We start from the raw sequence: 18841 nt of genomic DNA, 5'->3' as shown, positions 1-18841 counted from the left end.
CATATGTTAAATTTTAATTTTCAAGTTCCTAAAGCATCGGCCATATGTGAATTACTTATGTTGATTAATAGGTTGAACTTTAAGTTAGATACAGTTCTAATCGCCATAGATTTTTATTGAAGAATGCCCTTAGTTTATGCGTTTTTCTTCTGCCTCTTCTATTTAAAAGAAAAATCAAAGATGTTTGATTTTTCTTTTATCCAAATTATGACCTCTTCTATTCAGGTATTGAAGTATTTTAAATCTGAAAATTCTTACAGATAATGTTTTAACTCTTATAATATGCTTTTGATATGTTTAACTCTTTTTCTTGAAAGGTCACTTAGGCTAAACAAAGTAACATTTCCATATGCTGATTCTAATTGATAATTTTTTCTTTTTTTGTTGATTTATTCTACCTCAGTACTTGTGTTATTGTGAGGTTTAAAGCTGCAAGAACAAGTTTATAAAGCCGCAAAAAAAAAAAAAAAAAAAAATTAAAACTCTACCCACATCACCTATTCATCCCTTCCAAAAATGTCCAAATCTTCCTTGAATTTATTCAAATTATCCACTTCCACAACAACAGTTGGAAGTTTGTTCCAACAATACTAGCAGGCAGAAGGCAAACTTCAGCACATTTGTCCTGCACAGTGGCGTATCCAGGTATTATCGTAAGCGGGAGGGGGGAGGCATGGCGACCAGGTCCAGGTATCATCGTTGTGGGGGGGGGGGGGTATGCGACCAGACTTTTGAGTTTTTTTTTTTTTTTTTTTTTTAGAACGCCTCCTGCGTTCTTTTTCTTTACTTTAAAATTTTTGGTTAAGGGGATACATTTTTCCCCTCTGCCCACCCCTGAATACGCCCCTGGTCCTGCATCCATTCTTCCTTAGTTTGAATTTATGCCCGTGTTTGTAGTCTGAGCAAGAAGAAGAATGTCATTAGCATTGGGATTGCTGAATTCATTTAAAAATATTTAGATTTTTTCTTAATGTGTTGGTCACTAATTGTTGGTTGCTATCGATGTACGATTTGAGCACGTTTGTGAACATTGGAATCTGGTTTCTGGATTTGTTGGCAATTGATTTCATGATTTGGTTTATAGAAACCGGAGAAAAATGGGTGTCTTGGTCGCTGGCGTTGGAAGGTAAGAAGCAGGGAAGACTGGGCAGACATTGTTAAAGAGGCCAACGCCATACAAGAGCTATAGCGTCAGGAGAGTGCGTGAGTAAGTTTTTTTTTTTTTTTTTTTGTTTTGTTTATTACTAATATTACAATAGTGCTTCAGTCGGCAACCTTTACAAATTATTTACAGCGCCACGGAAAAACATTATCAAGAAAACCCCATGCCCTGCTTTTAGTAGGATAATCTTGCTCTTTTGAGCGTCCTTTTTTTGATGTGAAAACGTCTTTGGCAGCACCTACTACATTTTTCGGACTGAAGTAAGATTGATTGGTGAAGACAATGCGATACGGAAATGACGCAAATGAAATCACTTTCTAAATGACGCCAACTCAGTCACTAACGTTGCTTCAATAGAGTAAGTAGCGGGCGTGAGCATAAACCATCACATCGTTCATAACTTCTGTTCTAGCTGTTCGATTTTAAAAATTTAAACGGTTTTGATTTTCGTCAAAGATGTTTTCACATAAAATAAAACATCTTTCTTGAGTACTGGGTCCACACGCCATTTTTCTGTTATATCTTGCCTCCACCTTTTTTCTAGTAGTAATAGTATTAATTTAAAAAATAACAATGAATAAAGTTTTGTAACTTAAACATATATTCTCCTTATAATACGATCGCGTTATAAAAGGGAATCCTGCGTTGGACTCCAAAATATCTGGTCGCTTATATATGAAGGAGGGAGGAACTTCTTTGACCGCGTGGTCATTCTGGAGTATAAACAGAAAATTAATTAATTTATTATTTATTTATATTAACTAACTTATTGCCTGTTTACTGAAATCCGAACGCCTGTGGAGCTAGAATCGTATGCTGTTGCCGTCATGTGAATAAAACACCCTCATACATTTTGATCCTTGCAGCGAATTTTTTTTCAATGAAATAAAAAATAGATCAGAACAGGAGGGGGGGCTCATATTCGTACGACTGCGCCTTATATAGGAGTTTACATTATTTCGGTTGATAAGCCCAGCAGGATAACCATTAATAGCCTCGATTATTATTAGATCATGGATAATCATATGCATTAATAAGGAATTAGAAAAAAAAATTAAAAAGATGATGCCTTTTATTCTGGTAACGACATAAATAGGGCCGGCCGTGGTCCGTTTTCGCTGCCCACAATTAAGATGGTTGCGGGGTCGGGTCCGTACGCTGCCACAAAAAATGTACGGTCCACTGTCACTGAAAATCCGGTAACTATTAATAATTCATTATGTATGCAGTCACGATGAATATTATTATTATTATTAGCCATATGATGCAAGAAAGCCTGAGGCTTTAGCTGCACCAGCCAAAAAAAAAAAAAAAAATTCACGAGTTACCCTGAGAGAGAGAGAGAGAGAGAGAGAGAATGAATAGAAAAGAATCACCAAGAATGAGAAGAATGGTGATATCCAGCTCAGCACCCTGGGTTTGCCAAGCCCATGCTTACCAGATGTGAGCCCCTGGTGATCGGTAAACTCTGTTTATCCTCTAGATGCATTATGTATCTAGAGAATAAACGGAAATTTTATTTGAAAATTTATATGGTGGCTTATAATGTTTTTTTTTCCTGCAAACTCTTGGTGTTAATTTTTATCTTCCCCCTTACGAGAGCATTACCACAATTAACATTTACAATCTATTCTAGGTGGTAGATGACTCTCATCAACCGGTGCAATACCACCACTTTGTTTATTGGAGGCTTGAAGTGGTGAAATCCTTATTAGTCTCCAGAGCAAAGTTTCCAGCATACCCTTCTCCTTCAACCCATGCGCACGGTATTGAGTATTATAGGTTTTGATACCTTGCGTGTTTGGGATTTTCATAAAAAAATCACTTGTTTCCGAAATAAACCACTTTCCTTAATTAAAATTTTAAACATTTCTAATTAAAAGATTACTAAGTAAACTGGTTCCGAACTAGTCTAGTTAAATAGCCTACCTGTTTAAGGTCAGTCAGTTCTGGGGAAAGGCCTCCGTGCATACATAATATTGTGCCCTCTATTAAGGCAGCTAAAAAATGAAAAAGAAATAACTTTAATATCAGAAAACGCGATACATACATTTAGATGTTGAGAATAGGAAAAGCAGAAAACCAAAAATTCGAGGAAAAACTCCCTGGAATTACTCATAATAGGACCGCAACAGATGTTCAGTAGTTCTGCTATTATGTCAATAAACGAACGAAATTGGTAAGCTTTAATTTATTTCATAACAGACATTATGCATTAAGAAATTTATTAGTCCAGCAGGAAAGCGAATAAATGTGTGCCGTTATTAATTGCTTCGTAGCGTTATTGTTTATATTTGAAAATATGGTCCTTTGTAAATCATACCCGAATTTGTACACATGGAGTAATGTATGCCTTCACTATGTCCTGTCCGGTCCGTTTGTCGGTCTGTCCTCATGTAATAACTTGTCTCCAGTAGATGGATTTTCATGAAATTTTATATCTGCACCTTTTTGTCGAGCTGCCCTTATTCGTTAAAATCAGATCAATAAAAATCCAACAGTTACTATTATTATATCCCCCCCCCCCCAAAAAAAAATTATCACGTCGGTTATCCTGTACCGTATATTGTAGCTGAAGCACTGGATATTTGTTGCCTATGCTAATTGGAAAAGTGAATTGGCCATATGGCGGATGCGCAGAAATGTTCTTTATGTTTGTGCATAAAATAGTTGGTTTTTGCTAATTTTTTCTTATCATTTTACTAAATCATGAATTATTTGCTTATACAAAGGGTACTAGGAATGTTTTGCAATATGACGCAACAATGAATCACAGGAAACTGCTTGTTGCTGCATGTTGAGACATGTTCATACGTGCATAGTAGCCGTCGCGCCAAGTCGATGGGCTCAGTTATTCATTAGTAGTGAGAGTGTAAAGTGCTTGCGATGGCATCGTGGTCACGAAATGAGATAAGGACAGTTTTGCGGTATAATTTTGTGCGTGGTTTAACCATAGACCAGCGCTTAGAAGAAATGACTCTTGCACTAGATGATGATTGTCCACATCGTACAACGATATTCAGGTGGTATAGAGAATTCCAAAGGGGAAATTTCACTCTGGAGGATTCTGAGAGGCCGGGAAGGCCACAAACGTCAGTTACGGAGGAAAACATTACTGCTGTGAGGAAAATGCTTGACGAAAACAGGCGAGTGACCTACCAACAGATAGAGGATACTTTGGGCCTAAATGCACCAGCAATTCGTTCGATTCTGCAAGATCATTTGCACTTGAAGAAACTTTGTTCTCTCTGGGTGCCGCATCAACTGACTGAAGAGCAGATGACACGACGTGTGACTTGGTGCCGGGAGATGTTAAAAAAGTTTGATAAGGGACAATCTCGGTATGTGAACAACATCGTGACAGGTGACGAGACTTGGCTGTACTATTACGATCTGCCGACCAAGGCTCAAAACAAAGTTTGGGTCTTTGATGATGACGACACACCCGTAATTGTCAGAAAATCCCGATCTGTAAAGAAGAAAATGATAGCTGTATTTTTCAAATCGAGTGGAATTGTGGAACGTGTCGTTTTGGACGCGCAGAAGACAGTCACAGCTAAGTGGTATACTGAACAATGCCTGCCTAAAGGCATTGGATCTATGAAGAACCTGCGGCCAAAGTCAAGAATGGACACCTGGTACCTCCATCACGATAATGCTCCAGCTCACCGCGCCAAAGCCTGCACTGAATATTTGACCACGACAGGACTGAAACTTCTCGAGCACCCTCCCTACAGCCCAGACCTTGCTCCCTGCGACTTTGCACTGTTCCCGCATGTGAAAATGAAGCTAAAAGGGAGGCGGTTTTCCAGTGATGAGGACCTTCTACGGGCTTGGGACAACGAGTGTGCTTTACTCCCTAGTGAAACTTGGCAGAACTGGTTTAAAGATTGGTTTCGGAGGATGGAGAGGTGTATTGAATGTAGAGGAAATTACTTTGAAAAAATTAAATAAACAAAGCTGTATTGCAAAACTTTCCTAGTACCCTTTGTATATTAATCACAACAGAAACATTAAACGAATTCGTAGTGTGCACTTTTGTTTTTTTTAAAATTGCACGGAATCGAATAAATGGGATTGTTTTGAAAAAAAAAAAAAAAAAACCTATGGCGGTTATTAAAACGAAATTTAGGATTTGTGAACTAGATAATATATAAGCAGGTAAAATCCGTTAAGAAATTTCTGTTGAGTTTAATTTACTGCTCATTTTAACCTAGGCGGACCAATTTATGTAACAAAAGTATCCCGGAATGATTAAGGTTAAATTGAATTAAGAATCTGTGGAAACTGTAGGCCTTTCTCTTTTGTTATACTTATTTCAATTTCTTTAACTACATAATTTTATTGCTTTCCAATACCCCAGCTTATCTTGGAACCACAATTCGGTAGTTGTTGATAAGTTTGGATTCAATACTGGGGTCCTCACTCTCTCCAAGGCCCACAAGCTACCTGACTGCGCTACTATCCTTTTACCGAAAACTCGGGTTCATGAGGATTTTTTTTCATTCCCTTTTTCTTCCTCTTGTTCACGATACTAGAGTGGTTTACTGTAGAGCTGTATGTATTTCTCTGTATTGATCAGACATTTTTATTAACATTAACAAGTTTATTATTCAGTATTAATCATATGGAATTTACAAACACAATTGTCATAATCATAAAATGACACTTCTTCCTGCCAACTATAAGGGAAATACAAATACAAGGGTGGCTGGTATATACTCTCCTCGACAGTTATACATAATTGTACAGATAATTCACTACTCTTTTAGCCAATTTCTTGAAAGGGTTTCTTAGTCTAATCTTATAAATATATAAATGTATACATATGTGTACATACAATTTCATTATACTCTCACTTTCCTCGGATACACTAGGGCATCACATTCGGGTACATTACCTTCTTTGGTTCACAGATCAACGTAGTTCACATATGCAGAGTGAATTGTACACTTTAAATTCTTACTCCCTTATACCTGACAGGACTTTCAGATTTATAGTTCTACACATGCCTCTTTGTCACAGAAAGGTAATATTCTCTCTCACTCACTCTTTCTCACTACTTAAGTAAATCTATTCCCATCCTTTATTAAGTTACTCAGGCTCCACCTATCTGCCTTGCCTAATGTCTGTGTGATTAACTATCAATTTTTCAGAGGACTTGTGTCATTTCTTCTTGCTTTCTCTCCCCTTTCTTTATCTTTCTTCTAGATAGAGAGATTCCTACGATCTGCCGTCTTCTTTGAATGGCTTCTGCACAACCTTTGCTTGACATTCTCCTCTTTGATGCGGCTATCACAGTGGTTCTTCTTACTATTGGACACCCTTTTCCTTGTATAGGAAAGATTTCTGGTGCTCCTCGTCTCAGCACTCTACAAATTGTATTTCTTTAAACACTCCTTCACCTGTGGACTCTTCCCACTATTACTTACTAGATACGCTTCACTACCCCACACTCCCTTCAAAAAAACACAGCACTTTTTCATTACTACTTCTCTCTTCTCCTGACTTTCTTACTTTGACCTTTCACCATTTCACGTCCACCAACCTTTCTCCACCACACCAAAAGAAAAAAGCCCCCTTTCTCTCTCTTTTTCGCGCCCTTTTCCTCTTTCTGTCTCATCCTCTCTCTCTCTCTCTCTCTCTCTCTCTCTCTCTCTCTCAGTCCAATCATCTTCCATTTTTCTACAGCAGCATCCTTATTGTAATTCGATTCTGACCCTCTACTTTTGTCTGGACCCCATTCTGATTGGTCGGCACCTACGTATAAAACTGAGGACAGTTTTATGTTCAGATATTTCGAGAACATTCCTGCTCGCAATCTATTTCCCCTTACCCCCTTTAGTCACGCTCTTTAGAAGTGACTGTCCTTGAAATTTATATGGATGCACTTTAATATTGGCCTCTTTTTCTTCACTTTTAAAACTCTAATCATTGCTGCCTCCCTAACATAGCTCTATATTCCTAAAATGATCACTCTCATATCAGTCACTTTGTTTTCTGCCTCCACTTTTACTCTATTCATTTTCCTCAAGTGCAGCTCCCGCTCTATTTCGGGTAAGCTGTCCACCCCCCTTGCGGTTGGTCATCCATTGTTTACCTATTGGCGTCTCCGTAGCCAGGTGGGCAGGAGCAGCAGTACGTTTACCTCTTTCCCTCTGTAGCCTCTCTTACAAAGATGAATGTGCTTAGCGCTCCTCTAAGCGCCTTTCGACCTGATCACTCTTGTTGTCCAAAGTTAGTTTTATTTCCAGAATTTATTCACATCAAACAATGACTTAATTCTCATAATAAAATTAATAAAAATATCATGTAAGATATGCATCTTACAAATCTTTGTTATTTTATTCTAGTATAGCAAAAATGAGCCCCTTTTAGTAATATTACTACGTGTACTTAATTTTTCATTATATCGTAAGAGCTGAATGTTATATGGTATCGAGATGCGTGTTGATATAGTGTAGGACGTTGTGGATTTTTGTGGCCTATCTGAATTATCATGTAATTCTGATTTTGATGCAAGCGATTATTGTAAGTGGTGATGTTTCCTTAATTACTGAAGTTTGATTCCGTCTAATATAGGCAGAATCAAAATTCAAACTTTCGGGATCAACCTAAAGTGAAAATAGGAATTTAGTATCACTGAATTGGGTTATTAAGAATGTGAAAATTTCATTACACAAGGGTGGTCCTTCAGCCCGAGAAAGTTTAAGTCAGCTAGTGGGATGATAAAAACAAATTCATGGAATCCGTTACAGATGTTGCTTATTCATATTTTGTAATCTTGTTGGAGACAGGAGAGAAATTGCATCCCCAATTTTTGTCAGCACACTGTGCCGTATTGTCCCGGAGTATAAAGAGAACATTTTTTATTTCAGTAGCCTCAGTTTTATTATTGTACGATTACGCACACGAAAAAGGTGCCAAAGTGTCAGCTTTAACGAATTTCTACCCAGCTACATGGAACAAAAAGGAGATACTCACGCTGACAAGATGAGGCTTAGAAATACATCGAAATTGGCGGGTAAAGCGAACCTCATTGTTTTCCTGTTTTTCAAAAAAAAAGTTGGCATTATATTTTCCATTATCCAAAAATTTATCTGCTGTCCTCTCCGAGTAATCAGGAATCTACTGTACTGTTTTTAACTGTTAGAGATATATTTACCTTTACTTACCGATTGGTAAACAGTTGAAGCAATCTGTAAATGTCTTCCATAGTTTTATGCTATATCGTCGCTTGCATTCGTCATAGAACCCATAAATCCTGTAAGATAAAAATTGTGTCCTGAAGAGCAAAATGTACTTTTACAAAATTTCTACACAACAAGGGTACAGAATTTTATTTTTGGATTTATGATATTTTAAGCTGCTAATTAGAAATGCTAAATAAGAGCATAGTATTCATTCATCATTGAAATATACGAGGGCTGTCGATGACCTGATTGATAATATATTTATCAAATATTTTATGCCTAAGGCCCAAAGTTCTACTTAAATCATTCAACAACTGCTTAAATACTGGAACGTTTCCCAAACCATGGAAACACGCCATTCTTACGATTTTACATAAACCGGGTAAGCCACTAGATAATGTAAGATCCTACCGCACCAAAGCCTTGCTCTCTCACCTGGGAAAAGTGTTAGAGAGACTAATCGCTAATAAAATTACCACATTGCAGGGAGCTACAAGCTCCACATCCTCTCTTCAATAGGGTTTTAGGCAAGGGCTTGGATGCGAAGACGTCTTATTAGAACTTCACCACCTTATTGATACTCCACTTCCAAGTACGTTATGGCGATCTTTATCGATTTTGAGGGTGCTTTTGATACCTTATGATGGGAAAGCGCCCTCAGTAGACTCCGTTCCAATCATTGCTCTCTTCAGCTTTATAAACTTGTTAGAAACTACTTTGCTGATCGCACTGTCACCGTCATTACTAAAAGCACGAGGATTCACAGATCTGTCTTCGGTGGTTTCCCCCAAGGATCAATTTTGGGTCCCTTGATTTGGAACCTAGTTCTTGATGACTGGCTGCTTAGGATATTGAATTTTAAAATGTGCAACAACTTGCGTATGCAGATGTCATTGTCATTTTGGTGAATGGAAACTCGAGATCTGATTTAAAACTTTATGCCAATAAAGTACTCATTGAACTATTGTTCAAAATCATTATTATTAAAAGACTGAAAATTGTTGATGAATAATACACAAATAAACTATCTAAATTACAATAGATCTACCAACAAGAACTTCCTAAAAATAATGCAGGTGAACACGCAACGTTCACGTTGCGTTGCAGGTGAATCGAGAGCTTCATGTTTGAAGGATAGAGTAGATATTTTGGCTATTCAGGATCCCTACTCGATGTATAGACAAACGGATAAATTATATCACGTTGTTGGATACCCGTTAGTAGCTAGAATCGTTGCATGTGAATCCAAACAGCCAAAAACCGCCATTGCATTTAATGGAGCTCTAACTGTAACAGTCATGTCTCGTTTTTGTGCATCTTTTTCTACCTGCATCCATATTTCTACTCAATTTTTAGACTTCTACATGGTTTCTTAATATTGCGCTCCAAATGATAATATTGTGGTATCAATGCATTTTTTGGAAGTAATTTTAAGCACTTTTCCTAGTGCAAATATATTTGTTTCAATTGACCCCAACACAAAATCTCAACTTTGGTTTAGCGAACGTAACGACGCTAGAGGTTCTGTGTTTGAAGAATTTATATTGACTAACCATTAGAATGTGCATAATCTTCCCAACGTGCCAACGACCTTTTGGAATGTTCACGGACGGTCTAACATAGACCTTACCTTTCCTCTCCATGCTTGTCGCAGCATGTAGAAAACTGGATGGTCTGCCCGGATGTATATAATAGCGATCACTTTTGATTTAGCATTAAATGAGAGGGATGGAGGTTCTTCAGGTCACCTTCAGGATTTAAACCGCTTCTCTATCAGAACCACGAACTGGACCAAATTTAAGCAAGTCTTGCAACAAGAATTTTCAGATGATAAAATTGCACAATTGAACAGTTTATCTGCAATAGAATATGCTTACTTTGTCCAAAACACTCTTTACAGAGCTTTGACTGAATCTATTAAAAGGAAAGTTAGGAGACCTGGCTCCACCCCATGATGGAATCCCCAGTTATCTGTTTTGAGAAGGGTTATAGATGCAAGGAAGGATTTCCAGAGGCACAGATACTTAACAGAAACAGAGGTTAGACGACTAAAAGAAGTCTATTGTCAATTACGTAAGGAATATTTTTAAGCTATTGCAGAAACCAAAAGGTCCTCGTGGCAGAAGCTAGTGTTCCATACAGATAATTCTGATACATGGGGATTAATATACAAAATTTGTCGTGAAAAACTTGTAACGCCTGAGATATAGTTCTGTTTACTCTAACGGAAGTCTGACTACTGATTGGCCCTCCACGGTTGAAGCTATTATAGAGAGACTTCCCTATGATCACCCAGAGCAAGACACAACGGAACAAGCTCAGATAAGGTTCGTTAATGGACCTTACAAGGGATCAAATGACATGGAACTATTTAGTCTAGATGAACTTGCACTTGCAATTTCTAAAATTAATCTGTCAAAATGTCCTGGAATGGACTTAATTGAAAATGTGGCAATCAAAAGGTTTCAGCAACATTTTCTCATATATTGTTGATTGTATTCAACAAATGTCTATTAGAGGGGACTTTTCCAAATTTTTTGGACGATTGCGTTATTAAAGGTGCTCAGAAAGCCTGGAAAATTGGCAACGGATCCCTAGGCATATAGCTCTATATCCCTTCTAGGAAATCTTGGGAAGCTTTATAAGAGATTATTAGCGCCTAGGATGCAGAAGGTTTTGGCTACAAGTAATATGATTTCAAATTCACAATTCGACTTTAAGAAAGGCTCCCCACTGAAGATGTCATCGACTTTGATTTTTATCGACTTTGAGGGCGCTTTCGATATACTCTGGTGGGAGAGCGCCCTCAAGTCACTTCGAGAGGCAGAATGTGATGATTTACTATATCAGGTTATTAGATCTTATTTTTCAAATAGGCAGATAAAAGTCATCTCACAACATTTGGTATTTTCAAAATTAATTTCCAGAGGATGCCCACAAGGCTCATTCCTTGGGCTTCTCCTCCGGAATTCTGTTTTAGACCAATAGTTACTAAAAGAAAGTCAAATTTGCAATAAAATAGCATATGCTGATGATTTAGTGCTATGCTCTACAGGGATGGGATACACTTAAATAGAAAGGGTGCAAGAATATTTGCTGATGCTATCGAGGCAGTGTTAGGTGGGTCGGAAAACTGCTAGCTTGGGGGGAGACAAAGACCAATAGATTGACAGTAGCCACTGGCAGAGGTGAGAGAGATTCTTGCACTGCTTCTATTAGAATGAGCAGAAGCCTGGAAAACAAGATGCATGGTATTTCAGAGACTGCTGGGAGCCATTGCGGTACAAGTAAACACATGGGTTGTCTTAGGGTAGCTAAGATTAGAAACAGGTGCAGGTATACTTGCGTGTACACCAATGCTAGGAGTTTAGTAAATAAATTCGATGAATTTCAGGTATTGCTCAAAACATCAAAGGCAGATATTGTTGGGATATCAGAGACGTTGTGTCACACAGATATAAGGGATGCAGAACTGCAATTTGGGGAGTACAACGTCTACAGAAAGGATAGACAGGATAGGAAGGGGGGAGGGGTTATGCTATTAGTTAAGAAACACATAAAAACCAAGGAAGTGAAGCCAGTCGACATCGCTGGACAGTGCAGTGTTGAGTCAGTTTGGTGTGACATAAGCATTGGGAGATCAAAATTGAGAGTAGGAGTGTGCTATAGGCCTAATGATTCTGATGAGTATAATAAGGAACTGTACAGGGAAATAGAGTGGGCCAGTAAATCAAAGAGTCTTATAATGGGAGATTTTAATTTCCCAGATATTGACTGGAATTTGGGGGCTGGTTACTCACACACTAGCAGGGCTTTTGTGGATTTATTGGATGATTGTTTTCTACATCAGCATGTTCGGGAGGCAACTAGAGGGAGTAATACTCTTGATTTGATTATCAGCAGTGATTCTTCATGCATTAAGAATCTGCAGATAAATGAACCACTAGGTGGCAGTGATCACAGTGTGCTGAAGTGGGATTTACTCAAAGAGGTAACTACCATTAGGGGTAAAGGGAAGGGTTATTGCTTCCGTAAAGGCGACTACGATGGACTGAGACAGTATTTAAATTCTATACAGTGGGACCAACTGATGATGTTACCAACAGCAAATTCAAAATGGGAAGCATTCAAAGAACTTATCTTGGAAGCTACTAGGCTTTACATACCAACTAAGAAATATTGTTCAAGGTTTAGGCCAAAATGGATGTCAGATGAACTAATGAGGCATATGGCAGAGAAGAAAAATGCATGGGATACATATAAATTAACACATGACACAGAAGCCTATGATAGATACAAGTTGATATGCAACCAAGTTACAAAGGAGGTTAGGCAGGCGAAGGCAGATTACGAGAAATCCTTGGCAAGGGATGCAAAGAAAAACAGCAAAGAGTTCTTTACTTATGTAAACTCTAGAAGGAAGGGGATGAATCAGATTGGTCCACTTGATATTGATGGGTCAACTGTTGATGATTCTGCTCAGGTAGCTAACAAACTAAATGAATATTTTGCATCGACATTCACACATGAGGAGTTATTCAGCGAGGGGAATGCCAGAGGTGTATTCAACTCTAGCAGTAAGCTAGAGAATCTTGAAATAACTGGGAGTAAAGTGGAGGAGAAACTGTTGAAGATAAACACAAGAAAGGCACCCGGGGTGGATGGGATCTATCCAGTTATATTAAAGGAGGCAGCAAAGGAAGTAAGCAAACCCTTAGCCATAATTATGAGAGCTTCCTTGGACTCAGGGGAGGTACCCATAGACTGGAAATGTGCAAATGTGACCCCAATTCACAAAGGAGGATCAAAGGCTGACACAAGTAATTATAGACCTGTGAGCTTAACTTCTGTTCCAGGAAAATTAATGGAGGCACTGGTTAAAGAAGCACTGCAGGATCATTTAGACAAGACTTCAGTTATAGCTCAGACACAGCATGGTTTTGTTAAGGGGAAGTCTTGCCTGACCAACTTGATTGGATACTATGATGCAGTCACAAAAGAACTGGATGCAGGGAATAACTTTGATATTATATACTTGGATCTTAGAAAGGCTTTTGCTACTGTTGCACATGGAAGACTGCTACACAAATTGGAGCAGTGTGACATTGGAGGCAAATTGCTGCTATGGATAAAGGGGTGGTTGAGGGGGAGAAGACAGAGAGTGGTAATCGATGGACACTGCTCATCGTGGACTAATGTTATTAGTGGAGTCCCTCAGGGCTCAGTGTTGGGTCCATTATTGTTTTCTGTATTTATAAATGATATTGATGATGGTATATCAAGCTTAATGTCCAAGTTTGCAGATGATACAAAGGTGGGCAGGGTTGTCAAGGACACTACTGACACTATGCTGCTGCAACAGGATCTGGAAAGGTTGAGCAGATGGGCTGAGAGGTGGCAAATGAAGTTTAACATTGACAAATGTAAAGTACTACACATGGGAAACAGCAACCCCAGAGCAACGTATCAACTCTGTGGTACTACACTGACAGTGGTAGAGAATGAAAGGGACTTGGGGGTGATTGTGCAGGCAGATATGAAGTTCTCTGAGCAGTGCAGACGGGCTGCAAGAGTAGCTCATGGAGTATTGTCAATGATATACAGGAATTTTTCCAGCAGGGATAAGGAGGTGATTATTCCCTTGTATAAGGCAATGGTCAGGCCACACCTAGAGTACTGTATACAGGTCTGGAGGCCTCATTTCAAGAAGGATGTAGAGCTGCTGGAACGAGTACAGAGAAGGGCAACAAGATTAGTGAATGGAACAAAGGGGTGCTCTTACGAAGAAAGGCTTAAGTTTTGCAAATTACAGTGTCTGGAGACTAGGCACCAGCGAGGTGATCTGATAGAGGTGTATAAAGCCTTGAATGGTTTAAGCATGCTCAATGCTGATGGGATTCTTCCTCTAGCTCAGAAAAATCACCTGAGAGGGCATAAATTCAAATTAAGGAAAGACAGATGTAGGATAGACGTGCGGAAATTTGCCTTTAGCCAGCGGGTGGTTGGTTGGTGGAACAGACTTCCATCCCTTGTGGTGGAGGTTGATAGCCTAAATAAGTTTAAGACTCAGCTGGACAGGTATTTTGAACGAACAGAGGGGTGAAGTGGAAGTGGGTTTTTTTTTTTTTTTTTTTTTTGGCTGATGCTGCATAAGCTTGCTTTCTTGCATCAAATGCCTCTACTAATGCTAATGCTAATGCTAATGCTAATGCATACTAGGCAGGTCAAAGCTTTTGCTAAAAACACAAGGGAAAGAAATCCTGGATGATTTGCTGGGATGGTCTAGAATAAACAAATTTAACATTTCTCAGACGAAAACTAAAATTATGATTTTCAATAATAAACTGTATTATAACAGACCTTAACTTCATATCAACAATGTCCAATTTCCTTATGTTTCTCAAAATAAATATCTTGGTCTCTTCATTGATGATAAATTTTCTTTTATCCCCACGTAAAGAACTTAGCTGAAAAGATTAAGAAGTTTACTACCAATGTGATTAGGCTCTCCAGAGCTGAATGGGGTATAAAGCCCAAAACTTTGGCATTATATTATAAGGCTATATTTTTGCCAATTATAGTATATGCGGCTGCCATATGGTTCCCTAGGGTTACTCACGTCACAGTGAAGGCCAAACCTTTATCATTGCAGAGAAATATGATATTAACAACAAACAGATGCTGCAGAACAACATCAACCACTGCATTACTAGTGATCTCAGTTGTATTCCGATTGACCTTTATGTGGCATACCGAGGCATGATTTCTAACTTAAAGAAAAGTTTGGCAACTCAAATCTTCGACATTGTAAGTAATCGGGCCACGGACATTCGGCAGGAGAAAATTAATCTTTGGACAAAATTCACTGAGAAGTAGCAATACAAATGACAATCCAATGAAACAGGACTCACTTCCAGGGAGTTCATTGAAGATGCAACGTTTGCTGTAAATAAGAAAGTTATGGATGGTTTTATCCGTCAATGACAACGTCATGTTTAATTACTGGACATGGTTCATTGCGGGATAAATTGTATAAATTTGGACTTCAACCTGACCCTTTGTGTTTTTGTGGGACAGTAGAAGTCTGGAAGCATGTTCTGCTTTATTGCCCAGCTTATGACGACTTCAGACAAGAACTATTTAACAGTAGTCAACCCATTAATGGTCTTCGGTAGAACGGACTGCCCTATTGGCATAGGAAACAATATTTTGTGAACCCTTTTTGAATGCTTATTAACATATTTGAGGTCACCGCAAACGTTCCATTGACGAGTGCTGTATTGAATTGCTCTGAGTAGTGTCTTCATGTTATGATATTCCTTTAGATTAACAGAGTGGGCAATGGAGATGGATGGCTAAGTTCCCGTTATTCACGAGAACAGCTTTCAAACTTTGCTGTGAGCAGTCGATGAAGAGGCACCATTCAGGTAATATGTACTTGCGACAGTTCCCTAAAAACTGATATTATGGCAGTAGGAACAGACCATTTATTAGAGATAATATCACCAAAACTTCATTTTCATGTTTGATAGTGAGACACTTTGCCTTTCTTCTTTCTCCAAGAGTTTCTTGTTTAGTATTGAGATGGACATGCGTAGGCTTTTTTCTTTGGAGAGGGCTAGATCTCTATTCCACTCATCCTGGATAAACAGTTTCGTCTCCAATGTCACTTCGCCGAGTATGTACTCAGCTGAAGTTCTTAGGTCTAATTGCACCTCCATTGCATTCTATATCGCCTTCTAAAGAGTCTAGCATGTCGAGGTACGGGAATTGGCGTACTGTTATTGTGTGGTACTGGTTCCGTCGCTGAATCCAGATTCGAATAAACCTTATGCGTTTTTTTTTCGCTGAGAATCCAGTTACATTCACTTTACAAAAGTAAAAACCACATCATCGCATATTAGTTCTCTTATCATGGATATGGCAAATGTCATCGACTTTTTCCTTTAGTTCAACCAATCATAGCCATTCGAACATCAGTTCAAATAATTTGGAGCCCACACCTTATTCTCATCACCTAAGTATAGTTGATAAGTTTGCCGAATATCCGCAATGATTTTACACCTTTGTGATTTAGTTAGGAAAAAGCCACACAAACATAGCAGATTAGCAGATTTTACTGGGATGATATTTACACTGTCTAGGCGTGACAAAGAATGTGTTTCAGTAATTTACCAGATCTTACCTGAAATAATTTATAATTAAATTATGAAATAACAAGGATATAAATATATTCAAACAATTGCATAATATATAAACGATAATAATAAATAAATAATAATTATATTCATGTGGGTTGGTTGGAGGTATGAGAATGGCGTGATTAATCTCATCATGTTCGTGTAATCGATCTCAGAAAAACTAGACATGCTAGAGGAAAACCGAAATCAGATTTGGAATAAACTTCCAAAGTTCTATCTAGTACACACACACACACAAACACACTTTTTTGATGAAAAATGCTTATTGATCTGTATTGAAATCAATCTTCTAGACTGACTTTGTACTTATATCACATTAGATATCCAAGCAGTGAGGCCACAGTTTAAAACAATACTGCGTGTGGTGGTGGGGGGGGGGGCAAAGACAAAAGCAGTGTTCTTTTTCATTTATAAAAGTGGGAGGTGGTCACATACCTATTAATACTGGCACACTCATGATTCCCACGTAGAAGAAAGAAGTTATTGGGATATTTGATTTTATAAGCCAGCACTAGGCAAATTGTTTCTAAAGATTGTTTCCCCCTGAAAAAAGAAAACCAAGTATTAAGAATCATATTGATCAAATACCACGAACAGTAGAAATATATTGAATTTAATAAACTTCTGTTTAATTATGAAAGTAAAACAAATTATTGCATTAGATTTTAAAAAAATCTAATGCTCTCTTCATACAAACCCCATTTACTGTTCATGTGAAAGTTTTATCCTGAGGATTTTCTAACGGAATACTTTGATTGCAATTCATCATCTAGAAATAAGATGGCTGGTACCCAAATTAAAAGCTCCGCTTATGAACGGCCTTCGTATTTACAGCTCTCATATTTAAATTTAAATTAAATTTAGTAGATATCAAGGGGGAGTTGCAATTTAATCATGCAATATCTCCATTAGGGCCGGCCTATGAGATTTTTATTTTGATCTGCCATCCTGAAACAAGATGGTAAGTATCCGATTGTAAATATACCCACCTATTTGGAATTCTTATTTGTAGTTAAATTCAAAGTAAATTTATAGTACATTATGTGCATGGGGGAGCCCAGGATAAACAGAAATAGAGTATTTTGATTTTCTGTATTTCAGATATAATGTGTTTCAAATTTTCGAATTGCCACTAGAAACAAGATTTAAATAAGCTATATTACTCACTATGTAGAAAGAATTTTAGTGTGGGGGAATTATATGCGTAACTTATTTTTTCCTCTTCTTTTTTAACTAGCAACTGAATTTAATTTCAATTGTTGATACAAATAATGTCTCAGTAATGTTTCAAGTACATAGTTTATATATTAATTTTCATAAGTCTACATTAAATATCATTAAGGCGATATTTTTCTTCAATGCTAACAGAATGCTATTGTGTTTGTAAAATGTTTTTATTTAAATGAGAGGCCACTGTAACCAAGTGGTCAGGGGCGAGGGTGCATAAGTACACCATGTGCTTTGTGTGACCGGGTTCAAGCCCGTGACTGCTAAATATGGGGCTGTTTCTTCGTATTCTCTTGATCTTCAGAACTCCTCTGATCGTGTAGTCGTCCCGGAATTAAAAAAAAATTATTTTATTGGCAGTTTCTTCAGTGGGTTGGAATAAAATTTCTTTTAAATTTTTTAATGTGTTGCGCCTTTGTATGAGATACCTGTAAGCAATATAAACTTCGGTACAAAGATTCATGTGGTTTGAATAATAATTTTTATGTTACTTGGATGAGGATACTACAAACTTATTTAAATGCCTGAGCATTAAAATAAGTTTGTATTTTTCATAGCGAATATAAGAATTGTTTGATTGATAGTTGTGCTGTGAACTATTTTAAATAAACATGGAATACTGATTTATTCGTTTTATTGCATCCTAATATGATTCAAGTACATTTCATCCTTTTTCAAATATGTTCATCCCTCATTTTTAAATATGTTTGTTTACTCTCTTTCCAACTGTATCTGTTCAGTACTGCTGTAACCTAATTAACCACGCTTATTAATGGACGATTATATATTTTGCTCTCTCATGCGCTTGTCAGGTCAAAACTAGAGTGATCTCAGGCGTATGCATCAACTGGAAACAGCGTGCTCCGATGGCTAGACATAGTTCAGCATTAGGCCATCTGCATTGCTGCCGAAACAATCCGAACGTTTCCTGTCCAGAGTTTTACGTCGAATCAACTGAACTGCCTTTTGCACTTTGACGAGATCAATTGTCGCTAGACAGTTGATCTCTTAGTATCGCGGTAGACAGCGTTGCCCAGTCACAAAGACAACCCCCTCCC

General features: G+C 37.9%; 1 protein-coding gene across 1 annotated transcript in view; it reads right to left on the bottom strand.

The window, feature by feature from the left end:
- The window catches only part of LOC150082997 (uncharacterized), a 173366-nt gene that overhangs the window by 38729 nt on the left and 115796 nt on the right, over positions 1-18841 (bottom strand). Inside the window, exons 3-5 of the mRNA XM_090376968.1 lie at positions 16992-17099; positions 8338-8426; positions 3092-3162 (exon numbers count right to left, since the gene is read on the bottom strand). Of these exons, the coding sequence (XP_090233094.1) occupies positions 3092-3162; positions 8338-8426; positions 16992-17099 (268 nt within the window). The remainder of the gene's footprint in view (positions 1-3091; positions 3163-8337; positions 8427-16991; positions 17100-18841) is intronic.

The sequence above is a fragment of the Mastigoproctus giganteus genome, chromosome 7, assembly GCF_048544385.1.
Source record: "Mastigoproctus giganteus isolate SK-2022 chromosome 7, ASM4854438v1, whole genome shotgun sequence".
Lineage (NCBI taxonomy): Eukaryota > Metazoa > Arthropoda > Arachnida > Uropygi > Thelyphonidae > Mastigoproctus > Mastigoproctus giganteus.
The sequence above is the reverse complement of the archived record's forward strand: the minus strand, read 5'-3'. Positions and strand labels throughout refer to the sequence as shown.